The following is a 22,184-nucleotide window of genomic DNA, read 5'->3' as shown; positions in this document are numbered from 1 at the left end:
CCCACCATGACCTCTTCCTCTGAACAGTGCTGGAGCATCAAGAACACAGAGCGTATACGGGGTCGTGACAAGTTTCTGATTGTACAGCAGAACTCTGACCTGAGCAGCCTGACTGCATGCTGAGTGTTTTCTCTACGAGCAGAGACGATATATATATAGAGTAAGATGAGGTTGATTTAGAATCTGCTCTGTGATTGATTCGACAAAGTAGGTGTCATAAACATCAGTTTAAATCATGATCGATGATCTGTCCTCCGGCTTGAAAACAGTCTGAGAGATGGACACTGGTCAGTCGCACACGTGATGCCCAACTGAGAACACAACCCAAAATATAGATTAAAAACACAACAACCTGTTGGATTCATTTGATGTCGGTTGAGTAACAATTACAGGAGATGCTAACAGGCTAACACAGCTTTGTGGATCATTTGTATTCTACATAATAACAGTCTAGAACTGAAGTGGTTAATGATAAAACAAGTATGTTATGAAAATGCAAATGTAAAAAAAAAAACAACGTTATTTATAAAGCAGTCTTGGCTGATGCATTCATAAGCAATTCAAAGCATCTGTTAAGTAATAGATTTAATATAGTGTGTGTGTGTGACTGGTTGATTTGTATTTTGCTGTTGCCATCTGCCCAGGGACAACAGATGGAAATTAGCTAGCTAGGTAAATCTGGTACAAAGCATCTCTTCACTTCTGAGACTGTTTTTTTTTTTTTTGTACACTGTCCCTGATTCAAATAAACGATTAAATTAAATTATATTAAATAAGTATAGAAAGGCAGCTAAATAAGATCCAGAGATTTTTTTTGGTATGTTTCGTTAAAAAAGGATTTCAACTATTCATCAAGGTTCACGATTGTTATTATAATACATCAGGCTTTTCCATTATTATTTATTGAGTCAGGGTCACTGATATTTTTAATCCTTTAGAATTAATTAAATAATCAAAACAAAAAAGTCATAAATAGAATTCTTGTCACTGTAACTTTCCACATTGTTGTAGAATCAAAGCCGTAAACCGGTGATCTGCTGCTGTGTATTTAGGCGTCCATGCTGCTATGATATGCTGTTCAGCTATGTGGCAACCAGCACTAATGCAAAGCTGTTATCTCACTTGACAATGCTGTCATTTTGAATCCCTTCAGAGTGCTTGATTGGACTTCCAGACATGACAGCTTATGAATAATTAAAAAGGGTTTGCTCTGAGTGTGGCTCGGCCCCTTAGCAAAAAAATGAAAGCATGACTTTTCCCCTCCGTGTGATTTCTAACAGGGCTGAACAGGCAAGGCCAGGCAACATAAACAGCTTATAGGTGTGCCTTTAAAAAGTGTTCCAGGCACACGAAGCCATCCAGTATGGTTTGTGTTAAAGCCGGGGAACAAAAGCAGAGAGAGAAAAGCAGATGCAGGCTCGACTCCCTGAACCCATGATCCGCCTTGATAGGCGCATAATGAGAACCAGAAGAGAGTTCACACTATAACACATACAAATCCCCATTCATTATTCATGGTAGATAAGCCTCTTCATGAAGTCATAGGCGGGGACCAGGGGACAGAGAGGGCATGAAAAAGGAGGGGGAGCATGCCAAGTTATATGTAGCTCTGGACTGCCTACCCTACTGAAGTCGAGGCATGCAAACTGTCAAGCTAGTCGACATCCAGTTAGGACAGAGGTGACCAGAAACCATGACCAGACCAGGCAGTGTCTGCTGTATAAAGTTCAGGCCCGCAGCTCTGCCTTCTGTTTTGATACTGTAAACACAATGTGACAAAGCCCCTTCTGCAGGAGGCTGGAAAATGTCAGTGTAGCAGAACCAGAAAACACCACAGCAAGACAAACTCTATTAGCGCGCCCTGCTAACCCTCATCAGGCACAAGACGTTTGTTTTTTGGGCTTATATTAAAAACTAAAACGCAAAAAAATGGGTCTGTTACAGACTGATTTTGTGCTAAGTGTGTCAGGGAGTACAGTCTAACCTTCTGCAAAGCCGATTTCAAAGTCAAGAGGATCACACCTTAACTGTGTCAAGTAATGACTCCTTGTTGAGTTTTTATGGCGGATCATAACTACCTGTGTTGTAAAAAGCTGTGATACGTCCTGCATGACCCTGATAGAGAAAGGTCAGAGACGGAGAAGACAACCTTCTTTGTTTTGGCTTTGGGAAACTGAATCCACATCACATGCATACAGTCTCTCTCTCTTTTTATTTTATTCTTTTATTTTTTCTGCTCACTCTTCTTTTCTGTCGTAGAAAACAGAAATATTTATCCATGCCTGTATGATGCACTTATATGTAGATCTTCTACACAAACCATATACAAATGTATATATGCTCATTCTGACAGTTTATGTTGTTTTCCTTCAAAACTATCAAATAAAAAGTATATAAAACAAACATACATACAGTCTGGTCTTCTAGGTGTTTGTAACTTTGCATGTCTTATGACGTTTAACATTGGCAGCATGCCCTGGAAGTAAATCCTACCATCCAACTGGGAGAAGTGAGAACGTGAGACATGTTTTCAGCGAGTGACTGATGATGTGTGCCGAAGCCGTCAGGGTCGAGCTGTGAGCTTTGTTGGTGCTGACAGGTGAGAGAGATTACCTGTCGGTAGAGGTCCGACATCGGGGCGAGGTACACGCTCAGACAGGAAAGATGGCTGACCCTACTTGAAAGCTCTCGCCTGGCTCAAAAGTTAGCCCCAAACTTGGAAGTTGTCTCCATTGTCTGACAGGGATTTGTCAATAAAATGTTCTCCGACATTAAGACGTTAATGATGCCTGAACGTGAGTCACTAACCGCGGTTTAGTCATTAAACGCCTGCATTGATCTCGCAATTCATCATTTTGTTTAATTTCCCATGGCACTGCAACATCGGCTATATCTAGCGTGTCATCCCAAGTGCACCCTTTAAAAACTCCATGTATGGAGGCTGTGGTCCCCCAAGCGGGCGGCCCAGGTTCAAATCTGACCTGTGGCTTCTTTCCCGCATGTCATTCCCTACTCTCTCTCTCTCCCTTATTTCCGACTTTATCCACTGTCCTATCGCTCTCCAATAAAGGCATAAAATGCCCAAAAACAAATCTTTAAAACGATATCAGATAAAATAGTAGTGGCCATGGCACAGATAAGGAGGGAAACATTGTAAAATCCTGATGCACACAGACACCGTGTGAAAAGGCAAGCACAATGTCAACATCGTGTTAAACGTATTATAAGAGTGAGATATGGCGAGTGCAAGCTGACTGAAAAACACATTATATAACAGTAATAACTGTCAGTGCAGTGAGACGGTGTAAGTCGCAGCACAATAGGCTTGTTCATTTTGTAATTATGTCTGACCTGTAGGTACTCGACAGAGCCACCCTTCATGGAGCTGCCATTCACCGCGTGGATTTACATGGATTTGAAATCATTATGCTGTCGACAAACACCATTTCACCCCGTCCAAATCCCTTTAGCTCTCACAAAAGGACACACACATGAAGTGTATTGATATTCACTTAACATGCAGAGTTAATAAACAGGGAGACAACTGGAGTTTGCTAAACCAGTCAGGCAGGATAGAGAGATGGAAAAGTCTTGTAAACTCTTGTTGTTATATTTGAGCACAACTAAGCAGTTTGACAAATCACAGTTCCTGTTTATGTTTACCGTCTGTAATAAATAAGTTCTCTGATTAGACGGTTGTACTCTGAACAGCTGTTCGCTTGCAACAGAGATACAACACATCAGGAGGAATTCAAAGTCCAGCTTTATTTTTTTACCCTTCCAACCTCCAACCTGTACAGCATGGGTTAACTGGAAGGAGCTTTTTTTCTAAATTGGCACATCTGCCAATAGCAGGCAACACATACTGAGAACCATCAGTACAAAGATGTTTTATGTGCTTCAAGTTGTGAAAAAGGTCACAGTGTGCTATGTTTAAAGCACTTAAACAACATGATTATCAAGGGTTAAAGACAGTAGTTTGGATAATATTAAGCTCAGTTTATTATATTTTGTATTTGAAGTTATGCTGTGTATTTTATTACTTAGCAACCGTCACTTAGGGATCATCGCCTAATAATAAACCTTGAAATAGTTGCTTGTGACCTCGTGCATAATATACATATAAGGTTGTGTTTTTAGTGAGGACAGTATCGAGTATTGATAGTTTACAAAGAACAGCTGTTAATATATAATACATCCAACAAAGCCCAAAAGGGGAGCACCAAAGTGGACACCATCTTTTCTTTTCAAACAAAGACCAGCCCAATAAGTCTACTACCTTGCACTTAAGCATCCTGGTGATGTAATCATGTGATCAAGTGATGAGCTCCATGTGACATCATTTCAGAGAAATATCACAAAAAAATACTTTTGCTGGTAATTTAAAAAAAATTGGTCAAACTTACTGTAGGGGAATGAGAGGCGTGGAGTGACATCGTTTTCCGTGAAGGCCGTATGAAGGCAGCAGACGAGCAGGATAACGTAGGCCGGGAGATGGAGCCAAGCCATACTCATTGTCCACATGCCTCCCCTAGGGACCGCCAGCCCAACTTGCAGTATTTGCCTTTCAGGATTTAAGGGAATTCATGTAGGGCGCCTCTTTTTAAAGCCTTTGTTTATTTTTTCCTTCTTGTCCATGCAGTTCCAGGCTCGTCGGATGGCAGGGCCTTTTTGCTCTCCTTCAGGCCTGCAGAAGACCACGCTGGTTGGAAATGACGGCTGAGTGACCTCAGCAGCACAGGACAGGAAGCCTCCACCAGTCAGCCTCCATGCATACACGACAGCGCAGGGCTTCAACTGTGATCTGCAAAGATGAAGGATCAACATTTAGTTTGGTGCTTTTTCAAACAATGCAAAATATATTCTGTATGCTGATTATAGTTTAACACTGTTCAATGGTACAATTTCAGACGTGTAAATTGATAGAACGTATTTAAGAGCTTATTTTTTTTTTATGATGTCCTTCATTGTTTGTACATATTACTTTCTTTTCTTCAGATTCAGATTTTTTATTGTCCCACAAGGGGAAATCTGCGTTGCAACAGGAGCACACAGAAGACAAGAAACACAAGGACACAGCAAAATACACAACAAAATATAAAACCAAATAAAAACAGCGCAATAAAATCAAGAAATTTCTTCTCTTTTTTTCTTTTCACATGTCCGAAATAAACTTCAAACTCACAATATAAGCAGCATCTTTTACAGCTGCAAGGCTTACACAAAATGTATACAACATGTATTTTCTTGTCATTGACAGTCTGCTGACAGATTTAACTTGACAAAATAAAAAATATGCACGAGACCCAAATGATGAAATCAAGTTCTACAAACTAAAGTTGACCTTTGCCCTCAACACTACATAACTGAGATTGCACAATACTGTTCATAGCTTTCGTTTTCATTCAGAGGTGTTGGGAGTCACACATATGCAGTGACGATTAGCAGGATACTACACAAATGAGCTTTACACAAAGCTCAGGTCAGGTGAATTTGATAGTATCAAATACTGACGAACAACCTTGTGCTTCAAAAGCCTTTATCTCCACATCTGAACAGCTCGTACCTGCTCTACTGTGCTCGGCGCAGGGGAAGAAAAAAGAAGGGAGAGACTTCTTGGAAGGCTTTGTTGGTGACACCCAGTTAACTGCTCATATTACAGGAATGACAGGACTTTCTGCCCCACTGTTTTTCCCTCGGTTGAACCCTGCTTTAATTACTGAGTGTTGAGAAACAGTGTTTATACATTTCAACCACTGATCATTTCAAATGTTTTGATTCCCACAGGTTGCAGAACGATTTTGGTTTTGCCTACTCTTAGTTATGAGAAGGATGTTTTTTTTTTAGGTAAAAGTGTATGAAGCCAAAGGAGATTGGTTACATTTTTGCATACAAGGAGGCCTGCTGTTTCCTCCTCTCATCAAAACTGATCCCTGCAATGCCAGGTGTTGACACTTGTTGCTAACTCTTTATCCACAACGCCTCAAAAACCCCTGAAAAAAACATCCATACAAATAATGAATTAACTTCTGAATAAAGATATTTTAAAAAAGGACTGGTACTGAGAGAGATTATTAAATTACATGATTATTATTATTCAACAGGAGAGCGTATGGATCAAAATCTTTCAGTTCATTCACCTCTTGCAGTTTGTCCAGAATTGTAAAAGTTGAAAAGGAAGTATAATCAATGATGTCTGGACATTAAAAAAATCTAACATACAGGCATCATTACAAAAGCAGATGAGGTTTTGAGAAACATCTGCTTTCAAAAGCTGCAGGCTGGGTCTCTATCTGACTCTTTTTTTTTTCTTTCTTGGGTGGTGCCCCCTTGCCAGCAGCTTCCCCCGATGTCAGTGGACTGTAACATGTAACGGACATCATTAGTGTCCTTTGTGTGGAACGGTTTCAAAAGTGAGACACCACTTGACCGAGAACCAGCGAAAGCTATAACATTAATTCTGGGGGTTTGTGTGACAAGTCAGAAAAAAAAAAAGGAGGCCCACATGCATCGAGATGAATCCGACTGAGGTGCGTGGAGAGAGCTCGACTCAGTGTGAGTGAGAGAACAAGGACTCCTCTGACAGCGCAGACATCTATATGCAGCCCTGCACTTCACTGCTCCTCTCTGCATGATGCATAAACTGAATCATCCCTTTCACTCCCTACACAGACGTGACAGTGTGCTCTGGCTGTGGATGATACTCTCCCGTCTCTCTCGTCTGTGATCTTCCTCTTAAATCTTCCCCCGATACACTCCCTCCAGCCACATATCTAGTTTGACACAATCATTGCACACGTCAAACTCTTAACACAAATTATGAGACACTGATGGTCAAAAGCATACATTTGGTTTTATTGTGTAGGCTTAAGCCTTCAACAGGACTTAGTCATCACTTTGAAGTTATTATAAATGCATTTATTTCTCTGTTGAATAGTTCACAACTTAACAGTTAAACATCGTCATGATGTGAAATATGACTCTACACATTTATTTATGAGTTCAACAGTTGTCTCCAACCAGAGAGCTTGATTGGACAAGAGGCATTAAACGAGCGCTGATAAAGCGTTTAATAGTGGTGGGGCTATGACGCCTATAGAAGAACAGGTGTATGAAAGTAACATCACACTGCAGGACTTGCTGTTACTCTGAATTTAAGGACGACATAAAAACTACAAATCCCACTGTTGCATCCACCAAAGTGCTCTGTGGATGGAAAGTATAGCAGCAACTTGAGTTTTACGAGAACGTCAAATGGACTGAAGAGACAGCACACAATGTGTACGACGAGTCTGAATAGCAGTCTGAGTTTCCGCTGGTCCTGGGTCAGAAAACAGTCCTAAAGCAACATTTTTTTTTTAAACAGACAAAGCATGTTTATTTCAAACTAAAACAATAGGTACTCAACATAAGCATATCCCTCTGTTGATTTTCTTTTTTCCCCCCTGGCATGTCATTTTCTGTTCATGTTTACTGTATAATTGGAAACAAATTACAGATATTTATTTTGTGAGCACGGTTTTCTCCAAATAATGAGCGATTGATAGCTGTGCTGATATTCAGTATAACACTGATTATGCTTGATACTGCAAAAGTATGTTTTCCACCCAGAAATTGTGTAGTGTGCGCCGAGTAGTTTTCTGAGTCCATGAGCATAACAGTCTGTGTCGAACAGCATCACCCCCCCATCAGTCAGAGGATTAGGTGAGCCTTCACGTGGCCCGAGAGGGACCCGCTTACAACCCTTAAAACAGCTGTTAGAACAACAGGCATGTAACCGAGGGCAACCCAGAAGAATGAAATCTGAGTGTCTCTTACCTGGATTCCAACTACGGGACAGTAAGTGAGGATGACAAATTAGGATTTCCAAAATGAAGAGGGAATGATTTGAAACTTCAAAATCGTGTGCTTCTGGGTAAAAAGTCGAGTTGTCACTATCTGACTGACAGTACAGAGAGGTATTTATCCACTAGAGCGACTAGCCCATCATTCATATAAGTAATTAGCAACAAAATTGAAAGCCATTTAAAGTGCATAAAAGGTGTGAGAGGAAATTGAATAAAGCTCTCCTGGGAGTAGGGAGGAACTTCCACACCACAAAAGATCTAATTCATTCACACACACATTATGGTGTGGAGATTAACGCTCCCATAAAAAAAAAGGCACCTCCTTCGAAATAAAAGTGATAAGTCCAACTAAGTTATACTGACTACGTAAAGCTTTCTTGTAATTCTCTCCACAGTAAAATCTTTCAGAGCACAGTCAGTGTCTTTAAAAGGAGAAAACAAGTTTTATATTTAACCAAACAGGAAATTCCCAGCCAGAAATTCCAGGCCAGTCATTTCCAGTAATATAAATCATGGTGAACACTATAACTATCTCTATATATCACTGAATGGGGCAAAGACCATCCAATGACAGCACTGCTTGTAAGATAGTGAGTATTATAAATAGCAGCAGCGCATATACTGCTGAAACAGGTGGCACCAACATTAGCATTGACATCTGAGAAGAATGGGAGGGGTCAAGGCTTCCTGGATTTCACACACAGCCTGTTGACTGGAAAGGTGTTGATGGATAAATACGACCTCTTGGCATGCCTGTCACCTCCTGTGGCCACCTGTATACACACACACACACACACACACACACACACACACACACACAGGCCAACTACATCCCAACAATCGGACAACCCATGTCACATGCTCCCAGATGTGGCCTTCAACCTGTGACCAACCTTCCTCCCCCCACACACACCTCCACATCGCTAAAGGACTCTCAGATGTGTGAAGGAGCAAGCACATATGTTCAAAGTGGCTGTTCATCAGGAGAGTGGTGGTGTGGGAGTGCAGCGTCGACAAAGCTCTGCACCCGTCTTTCTGCCTCCCGTTCTTATCTCTTGACCACTCATCACATTTTGAGATTTCTATCTCATGTGTAAGACTTTACAGGAACTGTAGTAGAGGTCAGGTACGAGTGACAAATCCAAATTACAGGAAACTGCTTTGTTCACACGTCATTTTCCCATTACAGGAGTGGAAGCTAATCACACACACTTTAGACAGCAGCACCTTTTTTAACCTTTGGCATCACACGCTGGATTGGAGGCTCAATTGCTGATAAAATTACGAAATGCTGTGATCAAGGTTGAATGTCATAAAAATGAAGGAAATGTCACAAATGATCATTATCCTTTATGGATGCATAAATGCCCTTTTTTAAAGTGTTATTCAATACAAGAGTGAAAGTTTTAATGGACATAATTTTGTATGATAACCCATTGTTAGCATGAAACCACTTTGTCAACTAATCTACTGTCTACTAATGTCTTTTCAGTTGCTTATCAATCAGGATGTGTTGACATCATTACTGATTGACAGAGTCCTTGAGTTTTTTTATTTTTTTACTTACAACCTGAAAAACAACCCTTGAACAACATTGGAGTTTACCACCATGAGTGTGATGTCAGAGGAAAATGGCAACTGTGAATATGGTGAAACACTGGACGCACCAATCCCTCTGTATTCTGTAGCCAAGTCATTGCAAATGCTAAAGCGAAAGATGGTTGCATCATCAATTACTGCACAATTACCCCAAATGTGGCAACAATGTGTTTTGGCTCTAATGCTTCTCTTTTTCATCTGTCACATGGTTTCATTTCTAATAATAATAATAATTGATCCGATTCCTTTATTAATCCCGCGAGGGGAAATTCAGTTTTACAGTTACAGTTTTTGTTTAATGAACATGCTACACAAACATACGTCGAAATACACACACACATGCACAAACAGGATCCCATGGACATGCATTAATATAGCAGTTTTTGGGGATCGGTGCCTTGCTCAAGGGCACCTCGGCAGTGCACAGGAAGTGGACCTCTCCAGCTACCAGACCAATTTCCAGACTTGGTCCCTACAGACTGAGCTACTGCCGCCCCAGTTTGAAGTTAGGTTCAGTAAATCTTCCCTTCTACATACAGTACTTAACTGCTAGATCATATGGGCAACTTATGTTTCCTATAGCAACCCATCTACTGACTAAAAAAGTCCACAGCATTCAAACATTTCTAACCTCCTGTCGTCGTCCCCCCTGCAGGACCAACCATCGGTCCTGGGGGGACAGGGCCTTTTCCATTGCCACTCACTCCCAAAAAACCACAAGAGACTCCCCCTCACTCACCACCTTAATGAAATCCCTAAAAACTCACCTCTTCAACCTCGCCTATAACCATTTTCAAACTCAATTCTCATCCTTCTTTTACATGATTTCTTTGTTGTATTGTTTTCCCTGTTTTGTTGTTATTCTTTGTTAAGCGTCTTTCAGTACTTAGAAAAGCGCTATAAAAAAATCAAATGCATTATTATTTTTGTTATTATGTAATGACGCACACAGTTTTGTGATTAGAAAAAACCCCCCACTGATTTAGTAGCTCGTAGCAGGGACTTCAGAAAAGTACAAATTGATTCACAAATAGCTAAGCTGAGGCAACCCGATAGTGTTCCCCATTCAATAGAAATTCAGAAGTCTGTATTTCTAATGAGGTGACTCAAGCCAGAGCAGAAATTCCCTCTCTTTCCTGCCCGACCCATTTTTAAACCCAATCCTTAGACCCAGCTAAGAATAATTAATGGCTCATTTCTCCCTGAGTGAACCATACAGCAGTAATTATGACCATATGCTGTTCCAAAGACTTTTAATTGCCTTATTAAAATGGTATTTAACTTTTGAACAGAGATAGGGGACGTTTTGAACTTCAGGTTCAGGGGAGTTGTATTCATCAGGCCTGCTTCTCCTCTGGAGATTGTGACACATGGTCAGAGGTTGAGAATTTTATCACAACAGCTGACTCCTTCGAACATCCCCAATTTGAAGCCGAGAATGTATTGATAGATAACGGTAATATATGGCTGTGAAAGTGGATGAGCATATTTCATCATCTCTGTCTTTGAAACCCATACAAGGGCCTAAATCAACCCCCGTTTCAGGAGTGAAAATATTTGAAATGATATTCCATTTCATTCCATTTCCCCTCTGCGCAAATTTCCATAGCAGATGTGGAAGCCAGCAGAAGCAGCTTGCTGATGAAATGTTAAGTAGCGGAGCCGGGTCTGATGATAGGGCCTGCTTTAACTATCAAGGCCAAAGTGGGTAAAAGAAGAGCAGAAAGGTCTATGTGGCAATACACAAAAGTAAGTTCACGCAAAAGGGCATAGGACCTAAAGTAGAAGCAGAGACATTTTTATTTGATTTCTGAAGGTGTAATAAGAATTTCTAGCCAACTCATGACATTCTCGTATGAAGATAGAAATGACCTAACTAATCTTACCTGAGCTTAAAGTTTTAAATCTCCCTGCCAAATCCTTACAACAATTCTTGTGCTGTCATTAAAGGGATACTTCACCCATTTGCATTAATCTTTGTATCATTAGAAACCTGGTAGTATTTTTTAATGGTCGTTCATCCCGCCCTCATTTTCCCCTGAGATGGGAAATCTTTGTATTTTTAAGTCTGAAAAGGAGCTTCCAGTGACGCAAAATGGCGATTTTTGCGTCACTGGAAGCTGTTACGGTTAGCGTGGTGAAACTACAACGCTAGTTCCTCAAATTTTCGACCACTGAAGCTACAGACCAATCACAGATCAGTGGGTGGGAACTCACTCCCAGAATCTAAACTTAGCGTCCGCCATATTGCTTGGAAGCTATGCTAACAGGCTCTATGGAGAAAGCTGATGATGGCGAAAAAATATAAATATAGCGGCGAGATGGCTGCTGCCGACAGGCCGGTCTTGTGTTTTGGTGCTGGCCGCCGGGCGCTGGCCGCCGCAAGCCCTGCTGCCCCCGGGAGCATGTTAAGTATTCAAGGATGAGGAAATAGTTGTGTCTTCTCCCACTGCATTCGTTTCAGTTTTCAACAATCGAGTGTTTGCTGAGCTACTGGCCTTTTTCTTTTCTCTAGATTCAACAGTTTGGCAGATGTCACATTTCTGGCTTAGGATATTAGGATCACCTACATACTGTATTTGAAGGTGTCCGTGTACTGTAAGTATCGAAAGTTCAATCATTTCATACACCTTCTACGCCTCAGTGCTATGATGGAAACATATTTAACAATGAGTAGGTGGAATTCTTTAAAAAAAAAAAAAAAAGAGTTCAATACAATCTCTGGTAAATTTAACAACGCTCCAGTCTAACGTCCACATTCTGGTCTACAAATACTTCTAAGCACAGTGTATGCATTCTTTATAAAGCCTGGCTGTCCTTCTACTGTAAGCATTAGTCATAACAAAGCAATGGCTTGTAGAGTCATACACAGTAGTCCACTTGATAGTAAATTGTGTAACAGTTTGGAGTGGACCAGCCAAAAAGAAATGTGACCATATGCAGTCCAGTCTACTAAAAGCAGCTAATTCATCAAGCACTTTTTTTTTTATGAGCGATATAAAAACACAGTATGAGATTTGTTCACTCCACTCCACTGTTTTTTTAAGATATGGAGGCCTGTGTTTTTTTAAGAGGGGTCCTGGCAGCTAACAGACACAGGTGAGAAGCTGTTTGAGCCTTGGCTGCTGTAAGTAGGTCAGGCATGCTGAAGCACTCACTTCTATACTCAATATCGTCTCCTTGTTTGCCACATAATCATGTCAGCATTTTAGTGGAGAGTTAAATAGGCCCCTATAGAGCGGGCGGCTGAACGGCATCCACCAGAGACCTTTACTTAGCCTACTAGATTTGTCATAATAGATAATACACAGTCACAGTGTGTGTTCCTGTTTGATTTCTCTTTAAACTCAAATGATAAGATAGTTATAAGAGAATGTACTATAAAGGATATTACCTCTCTTGTAGGTATGAAATGATCAGAGCACAGAATTCAAGAGCAGACGATGTGAAGATCCAGCTCTGTCTTGAGGGTAATTAATCTACAACGTAAATTACTGCCTTAACGTTTGCCGAGCATGTAAATTCATGGACTATTTAAACATCAACCAAGCATTGAAATATCTATCCCCATTTGAAATTGATTAGGCTGGTGTGGAATCCATGAAAGGCTGTAAACAAAGCAGCATGGCTCTTCTCCCTTGATGTCCGCAGCAAGAAGCTGCACGCATTCCAGTAGCTTAGAAGCTTAAGACAGAAGCTCAGGCTACAGGCCAATGGGCAAAGAGCTGAGCACATCCATCACTGTGTGAGGCCGATAAAAGGCTCAGAACGTCCGCTCGTCCACATGTCCATCAAAATCACAATCCACTGACCCGCCCTGAACACAACTCAAAGGGTTTCATCGGTCTACGGAGCACTCTGACTACAACCCACTAGATCAAACTTTTAGGTTTGTGTTTTTAACAAGTCTAGCAAGAGAACACCGGTGCCTTAAAAATATATGGATCAATCCTTGATATCGAAATGTCTAGCTCTTGAATAGTTCAAACTTGCACCTACCAACATCCATATTAACTAGCAAGTAGTTGACTTCTTTACAGCTGACTCATTGCTCCTTAAATCTTTGGACATCACAACAAGTTCAGGACAGGTACTCAACCTTTGACCCAGGTAAAAGTCAGACAACCTTGTCAAGGATTACAATCTTGCCTTGATTGATCTCATCCACAGTGACTGATGCTGCTTCCGCTTAGAGAGTTATTTAAAAATGTCTGATTTCACAGCTGTAAAAACGTTTCCTATTGGGACTGATAAATCCTAAAAACAAGGAAAAAAGCAGAAGGTACTTTTCAAAGTTACAGCCTGCTCTGATCGTCCTTATAGTGTATTAAAAGGACCAAACAGACTGTTTCTGTGAGGACACACTCAACAACAGAACGCACAGGGTGCCACTCTCTCTCGCTCTCTCTCTTTCTCTGTCTCTCTCGCTCCCGTTAGCTCACCCACAGACAGTCTGGCTAACTCCCTCTGTTATAAATATACACCATTAATAATCCATACAAATAATCAAAAAGAGAGGACGTTCTTAAACAGAATAATCATCTCTGTGTTGTGAACACTGACGCATTGGTCAACACCATCCATAGAGTTCTTGCAATCTCAAAGCAGCGTGCTTTACGCAAGTGTGTCAATGAAGATATTAAAAGTCAGCGAGGGAATAAAAGCTGTGTCAGTATCGTAAATGCTCAAGTATTTGGTGCCTTTCGACAGTGTGATGTAAAGTAGTCTGGAAGCCTTATTTTAGAAATGGAGGTGCTTGACTGATTCAAGGAATCGTTTCAGCCCTATGAAGCACAAGTCAAACTTTAATTTGACCTTTTTATTCTGCAAATAGACCACATTAGAATATATTTGTGGGGGGGAGGCTCCCCCTTTTATGTGGGGTCTGAGAGTGGGGCAGCTGCCCCCCACATGCGATGACCTCACTTAGCAAAGATCAATAGAGAGCTGCACATTCCTCGCTCCAAGTCCACGGGAGTAACTTAGGCCTTGGTATCTCAGTCATCCGAGCCATCTTGTGAGTCCTTTAGCGTCCTGATATTTGGAGTAAATTCCAATCATTGACATTCAACATCCAAGACGACCAGATTTGACCTTCAAGGGCAACACATGTGGTAAACAATACATGAGGAGATGAACTCCTGTCACTCAAGAGTATCACGCTTTAGGCCATGCTAATTCAGGCACTCGAGGGCAAATTTGTCAAGTCAGCATTTTTCAGTATTTCAGGTCTTATTTGTAAAATATTTAAACTTTACATTTCCCCCCCCCCCGTGCCCTTTTCCACTTTCCCCATCAACAGCACTGTACACAGCCGAGCATGCAGCAAAAATTTTGGGGCCCACATTGAACTCCAGGCTGGATGATTAAATGGCTGACTGACTCTTCAATTTAACCAGACAAGCATAATAAGGGGATTAGCAACCTATCAGATGACAGAGTTCAGTGTGCTTGGCTGCAGGTATACAGGCAGATATCCTATTTCACGTGATTTGCTAATGACTGTGCAGTTTAAATTAATGAGTCCTTTCTATTTTAGTTATTAGTCATATGTTTGGAAATAAATAAAAAAAGACTTGAAAGGTAGAAAAATGAAACAAAGTTCAGGACTTTCTTTGTAAGAGGTTGCTCCTTAAACGAGGGTTATAATGTTTAAGGCTTCAAAAGGAGCCTTGAACTTCTTGCCCCTTTGTTGGCAGTGAAAAAAAAGAAAAAAAACTACGTAGATTGCGTGTGAGATGCAATCAGAGCCTTGACACGTCTGCACAGCACCCAGACCCCCATGGCTGGATACGTGTAGGTGGAAGCTGATGTCATGGAGAGATGGAGTTGAAATGATCTCTTACTAGAAAGCTGAGCCTCTTCATTCAGCGACATCAAGAGCACATAGCACGCCCGCAGAAAACTTCACCTACTTTCACAAACGCAAGAGAAAAGACCAATCAAGGATGTTGCAAGAACTGTTTGACTCTCATTTTCTACAGAACAGTTTACTGAGAAAAAGTGAGCAAGTGGTTAGGGGGAAGCAACTGAGTCACGCTAACAAACATCGATGTTCTTACAGTGAGGTGGAGCAGGATGTGATTAACATATTATTTATAAACTATAAGATGTAAGGTCAGTGACATGACACTTGAGCTGGGACAGAATCGATGGACTTGCTTTGCTTGTAACACAAACAAACATGGAAGATTACAAGGAGTCACACTGTCGACTGTTTATCGCTACAAACAGGAGATCTCAATACATCTCTGTTTCACAAGGACGGCTTGTTGCAGAAGATAATAAACTAATACATTGTCCTTATTGAGAGTGTCTAAATAAAGAGATTTCTGGGTATTTCTTCAAAGGATCAGTAAAATGACTCTTCAACTGTTTAGTTGTGTATTCAGAAATGTCAAAAAGACAGATTCTCTTTGCTATTGAATTGCTTGTATTCCCCCCTCTGTTACCTAAACCCAGTACCATTCACTGACCACAGCAGAAGTCATTAGGGGAGGGGAGGGGGGGACGGGGGACGAGGGGGGAAGCAGGAAAAGTCACAGTTCTGTGAGCTTAAACTGCACCTGCATTCTGAACATTTTCATCCTCTCCAGATGTCTAGAGGCCTCGCTATAGACCCAGCGCCAGCACATCTATTACTGTCTCCTCGACTGGCCCCGACTCCAGTGGATAACTGCCAGAAAGAAAGCAGAGATTCAGAGGGGATCGGAGCCCTGCAGCCACTCGCGCTGCGCAAGAAAAAGTGCTGAAGGAGGGCCAAGAAGACGGCTTGTGTGCTGTGTCTTAATATATCACATCTTCACTCCGTTCTGATGAATTATTCACACGGCGCTTTCTACAGTGCCTCTTCACCTAAAAACATCTGCCCTGCCAACCCGTCTGCCAGCTCTCCGGCTTTCTCTCCGTCTCTTGCCACAGGAAGCTTTTAGTCTGCTGCTGTCCTGCGGGTCTCGGTTTACGTTTAACCCCCTTCCTCGATCTCTGTTTCCATCTCTTGGACTGGAGGAATACGATTCTGTTACCATGTCAAAGATCTGTCTGTAGATGATTCTAAAAAAGAAAAACAGGATCTTTTTTTGCTACTGTGCAAATGTCGGTGTTATCGTAGCTGGTCTGATCTCTATAGGAGTAGAAATAACAACTTCCTGTCTCATGAAGACCACTAGAAAAGTCAGCAATCTTTAATGCAATCAAGGGCTTTTTTCTTTCTGCATTCACACCACCAACAGGAACTCTGATGAGGCATTAAACTTGCAGGCGGTTGGTATAGCAACGCAACATACAACAGCATGATAGAGGACGGCTTTGAGAGCGAGCCAGCACTATTTGCATCAAAGTTTACATAGGAATAACTGTGCGACAGAGGAGTTCAAACTGTCTTTTCAACCAGTATAGGCCTCAAATATGTTATAATTGTAGTGTACAGTAAAAAATATTACAACAACTTGTTTACAGTGGGGCAATTAAACGCCTGTGATCAGAGTAACGGCAGGAATGTCTGAAGGGTCAGTGGCACCATTAGCAGAGTAAAGGGCACAACCTGGAATGCTCAGAGATATCAAATCACAGCAGTGTGGGGGTGGGGGGGGGAGGGACAGGCTGCTAAACAGGGCTCAGTTAGAGGCTGATTCACATTAATCAGGACTCGTCTCGAAGTCATGTCAAGGAAACACACGGTACATGTCCGACCGCTAACAAACAACCTGATGCATGTTTCTCTGTACGTGACACCCATGTGGTCGTCCTTCAGGTCCGAGGTCAAACGTACACATAGCCCGAGAGGATTCAAATAGAACTGTATTATTAAACATCCAAGAGGAACAGGTGTCTGTTGGAGGGCGACGATGATCAGAACACACCCTGAAAAGATTACGATTCTCACACAAGCCCATGAAAAGCTGTAACACATGTAAAACCTAATCGACATGTTTTCCTGAGAACTCTTTTACATGCGTGAGTAGAGTTAATATAAGATACTAAAAAAAGACAAGCTCAAGCCCAAGAGGTCTTCATGTTTGTGATTTGTTTTCTGCATATTTGTTATGGGTTAAAAGTCAGATCTAAGTTTTTTTTTTTTTTGTTCCTGACAGACAGGACCAAACACAGCGTCCTGGCCGTGTTCCATGTCTTCAGTCATTTCCCACATCGTGGCACAGTGCTGGACTGGGAATAAACAGAGGAGCCCGCTGTGCTCCCAGAATGCATGTTTGCAGAGTTCCCATCAGTGAGTACACAGTAATAGGACTCCCTGAAGGCCTGTATTTAACCTTTAGGTTACAAGTGGCTGGCCACTCCACAGGCCGACCCCTTCCCCTAAACTCAGCGATTAACCCTTTCTCGCTCATTTTTAGTTCAGCACAAATAGAAACAAGAGATAAAAGTCGGATAGAAATCGAAACATTTTAACATCATGCGACGCAAATTAAAGATTGACGAAGTCATCTGCTCATTCCAACGTTTAAAATGAACTTTGAATCATTTTAGACCAAGAAAACATTGACAAAAAAAATCTGAAATTTCAAGAAAACTGGCCAAACTGCTGATGAAGACCACGTGATCGGATCAAAAGCTCCAAGACAAGACCTCATGTCAGATACGTTTAACTGACATGACTCAGTCCGACAAGCAAAACAAAGAGAAATAAAGCAGAAGCCACGATAAACGACCTTCTCCAAACCACATACTAGAGAGAGAGATTTCTTATCTGAATCCCACAAATTAACTTAAAGGCAACTAAACAAGATTTCCTTAAAAAAACTAGAATACTTGAAATGCAAACCCTCTGAGTCTGTATCGTTTAGCCGTGCTGCAGAGTAATCAGAAGAGACACTGCTGGAAGCATGGCTCTCGTCTCGAAAAGGAAACGCGATTGTTGGCTCGGGTTTAAAAACATACCTCGAGTTCTGTTAGAAATATTAATCTGGGCTAAAAACGTTTGATCCAAATCAGAGCCTGTGATATCAAACAGACTTTGTTTTAAGAATACTGTGTTTGTTTAATTGGACTGAAATCTAAAGGATTTAGAACCATATAGAGAAAAAATAACAGAAAATGAAAATGTTCTCTCACTCACACGAAACCCAAATGACAGTGAGAGAGTCAACCTGTCTATATAAACAGATGAAGGAGGAGGATCAGAGTTGGCCTAATGCTGGGAAAATGCCCTTTGGATATGCTGACAGAACGGAAACATGTGCATTGGGGCCGGCATGGGGGATTAAGCTGTGATAAAAAAAAAAAGTACAATTTCTTTTTTCATTGTCTCTTCTCTTGTAAAGTGCAACAGGTTGTTCACAGAGCAGCTTCATTTTATCCTTCTGCTTATTTTCCTTTCAGTATATGCAGAGCTTTAGCAAATGACTGCACCAGCGACACTGCGCAGCCCTGATGATCACCACACAAACTATATTTGAGTCTAAAAGTCTGGATTGGGAGGGATTGATGGTACAGGCACCGCGCTTTACCAACACGCCAAAGCTTTTCTGACAGCGTCATACAGACACTTCATTGTGAGGGCCGCCGGCATCCAGAATGCAACTGCCAGCTGTTTTCTTTGTGGATCAACCCCGAAAGAAAACAGCAGGCCAAGGTCAGCTCAGACTGGCTCCCCCCCCCCGCAGCAGACCGATGAACATCCAAATGCGAGGCCAGAAAACAAAAAGCATCTCAACTGAGGTGGATAATATTCCGCCTACTGGATAGTTGTGGAATAACTCAACCATCTTCAAAACGTTGGGTGATTGTTCATGAGGGTCTGTGTCTGCAGGCGGGGTTTCCATCCACTGGCTGTTATGCACATTTTCACTATACGTCGATTAAGTTGTTTTTACCCTTGAACAAGTGAATCAATTAAAGCAAAATGCAAAAAAAAAAAAAAGTGGAATGGAAAAGTCATGACGCATATGAGCTAAACAACAGCGTCATAAGAAACCCTCCGATTAATGCAGAGCAATAAGGAACACTTTAACATTCCTGAATTCAGACAATGTATGAAAGCATGAGTTTTACTCTTTGATGTTCTTATTTTAATTACACTATGATGATGTCCCCTGAAGCAGGTTTAATGGGACCTGACTGTAGAAATGTAGCACCAGGGGCTGTGAGCACATTAACTCCTAAAAGTTGCATAACAGAAGGAGCAGATGGAAACCTGCTTTTTTCTGACATTCTGCTCTGGTAGACCGAGCTGTTGTGAAGGAACCCTTAACTTAAGGGACAGCTTGGTGTTGGTTGTTGGTCTCTCTCATGTCCAGCTGAACTGTTTGATGGACTGACTTCTACGAGGCATGCAAAGCTTCTCTTGATGACATCCTGTACGGTGACAATGACGCTGATTTTCCACTTAGGAAACTAAGAGTAACAACTTCCTTTTCCAAAATAAGGGACTACACACAGTACAAGCAGGATTTCATGATTCCACCTGCAATATGCTGGTAAAGTTATGAAAGTGGCCGGTCAACTTTAGTTAGACACAACAGATGACTTCATATTCATGATTTGTGTGATTTTGGGAGTCCAAACACTTCTGTGTCAGTGTTCTGACAGATGTTGACATTTTGGAGAAGTTTGTGTCCTGCCAAGTGGTAGGGCTGTGTGTCAAAACATACAATTATACGCTGGTTATGATTCAATATAAAACAATACAAGCTTTTTTTTACATTAAATGTTAGAAAAACTGTTAAAGTGGAAAGAGCGCCACCACGCGTTATATATTTTCCCATCCCATTACAACACTGCCTATGACGTCGAAAATCAAAGCTCTACGTCCACTTGCTATATCAGTGAACAGATTGACATGTAAACTAATCAAAAAAATGAACACTGTGATCAAATTTTCATTTTATTTTTAACGAGAGAGGATGAGATATTATGTCACCAAGCAAAAAAATGTCAGTCCTCAAATGTGTCTGAGAGTGACTTTATAGGGATATTAACACCAAACCTTCCACTGGTGTAAAATAAAGTGAATTGTTTCGGTTTCAGTCTGTTTCATAGCCAGATTCCAAAAACTCTATCGACACAGTGTAAGGCAGCTTGAGAGCTTTTCGAGTAAGAGATGCTTGACTGTGCACCTTCAAACATAAGCAAAAACCTCACATTAACCCCTGATTAACTTTTGACAGACTTTTTGAATTCCACTACATTATGTATCACCCACACTGCTAACACTCACTCGCATTGTGCTTCCAGCAGCGTGTGGGCGGGAGATTTAACTTTCACACAGTTAACACCTGATGCTTCTCTGTGCTGAAGCTCAAGCATCTCATCATGAACCTCAAAGTAGCATCACAACAAAAAACAGTCCCTCAAACATCCACATGCGGCAGAATCAGTGTTAATACTGAAGTTACTGCTCTCACTAATAAACTTCCAGATGATGTGTGTGTGTGTGTGTGTGTGTGTGTGTGTGTGCACTGGCTGCCACATTCACTTATCTGGGGGAAAGAGGCCCCCACTCACACTCCCACTCCCAGTCACAGGATCAGATGAGCCTATAAGCTTAAAGAGTCCGAGCTGTCTTTTTTTCTCTTCTGCATTACTACAAACACACAAGCCAGCAAGTCTATAAATAGAACTAAAATAATTCAAATATGACCACACACACACACACAGGTAAAAAGCTGTGTTTTCAAAGGAAATCTGCCAAGACCAACATCTCTTAATTGAAGGGTTCTGACACAAACACCCACAAATACACGCACACACACACACAGAGAAGTTCAGACTGGGTTTTAAATGACCCCCTTGCCCTGCTATCACCTTGCGATAAAGACCTACTGGAGAGGGAGGAGGGCTGCTGAGTCTCGGCTCACACCCACTTATCCTTTTAAAGACAGAAACTAACAAGGAACCCCACGCAGACTTAAAGCCATAAAACGCTTTATAACCCTCTAACAGGGGAATGACAGGTTATACTGGCATCATTTCAATAGGTAACCAGACCTGCAAGCGTACTCACATCAATGATTCATGAAGCCACGGCGCCACACAGTTAATGAACAGAAGGATGGTCTCTAATAACAGCACTACTTACACACTCTCTGTCCCAGGAAATGAAAAGCTTCCGTTAAATGAGATGGAAAAGCTCCCCCCTAGGTGGGAAAAGATAAGAGTGATTCCCTCCTCCAGGAAGTGTCAGAAAGAAAGATCCAAAAGAAAACGACGGTTTAAAAAGTTGTAGCACAAGACGACAGGTTTGAGCCGGCAGGTCCACACTCTCCCTCTCCCTGACACAGTGTCGTACTACAGGCTGCCTACAACCACTCAGCAAGCGGAGCTCCTCCTATCACACGCTGTCAGAGGGGGAGAGAGAGGGAGGGAGGGAGGGAGGGAGGGAGAGGGAGTGGGAGGGAGTTAGAGAGGGAGAGCGGCATACAGCACGATCTTGACTTTTTTCTGACTTTTACCAAGTTTTTTTAGCAGCAAAACTGCAACATGATAAACAGTCCAATGATGGATTTTTTTGTTGTTGCAGTGAACACAAGATGATCAGGGCTTTTGAATCTATGTTTCTATATGTTTTTATTATTATTATTATTTAGGTTGTTCTACTCAATAAGGAGATTATTTTGTCCTTCCCTCACACTTCAATGAGAATTGGTTGGTTTAAATGTCTGAAAACAAATTTAAAAAAAAGCTCATATTTTCCAGGTCACATGACCTCTGACTTTCTTCGTTCAGCCAACTCATGCCAAAAGAAGAAGCAAAAACTCATGCTAAAGTGATAAAAGTTCA

General features: G+C 41.5%; 1 protein-coding gene across 1 annotated transcript in view; it reads right to left on the bottom strand.

The window, feature by feature from the left end:
- Window positions 1-21,694, bottom strand: part of sema4ba (sema domain, immunoglobulin domain (Ig), transmembrane domain (TM) and short cytoplasmic domain, (semaphorin) 4Ba) — a 43,786-nt gene extending 22,092 nt beyond the window's left edge. The window contains exons 1-2 of the mRNA XM_061035216.1: window positions 21,484-21,694; window positions 4,407-4,804 (exon numbers count right to left, since the gene is read on the bottom strand). Coding sequence (XP_060891199.1) covers window positions 4,407-4,524 — 118 coding nt within the window. The 5' untranslated portion in view covers window positions 4,525-4,804; window positions 21,484-21,694. The remainder of the gene's footprint in view (window positions 1-4,406; window positions 4,805-21,483) is intronic.
- Window positions 21,695-22,184: the final 490 nt, after the last annotated feature.

The sequence above is a fragment of the Labrus mixtus genome, chromosome 4, assembly GCF_963584025.1.
Source record: "Labrus mixtus chromosome 4, fLabMix1.1, whole genome shotgun sequence".
NCBI lineage: Eukaryota > Metazoa > Chordata > Actinopteri > Labriformes > Labridae > Labrus > Labrus mixtus.
This window is presented reverse-complemented; position numbering and strand designations above follow the sequence as displayed.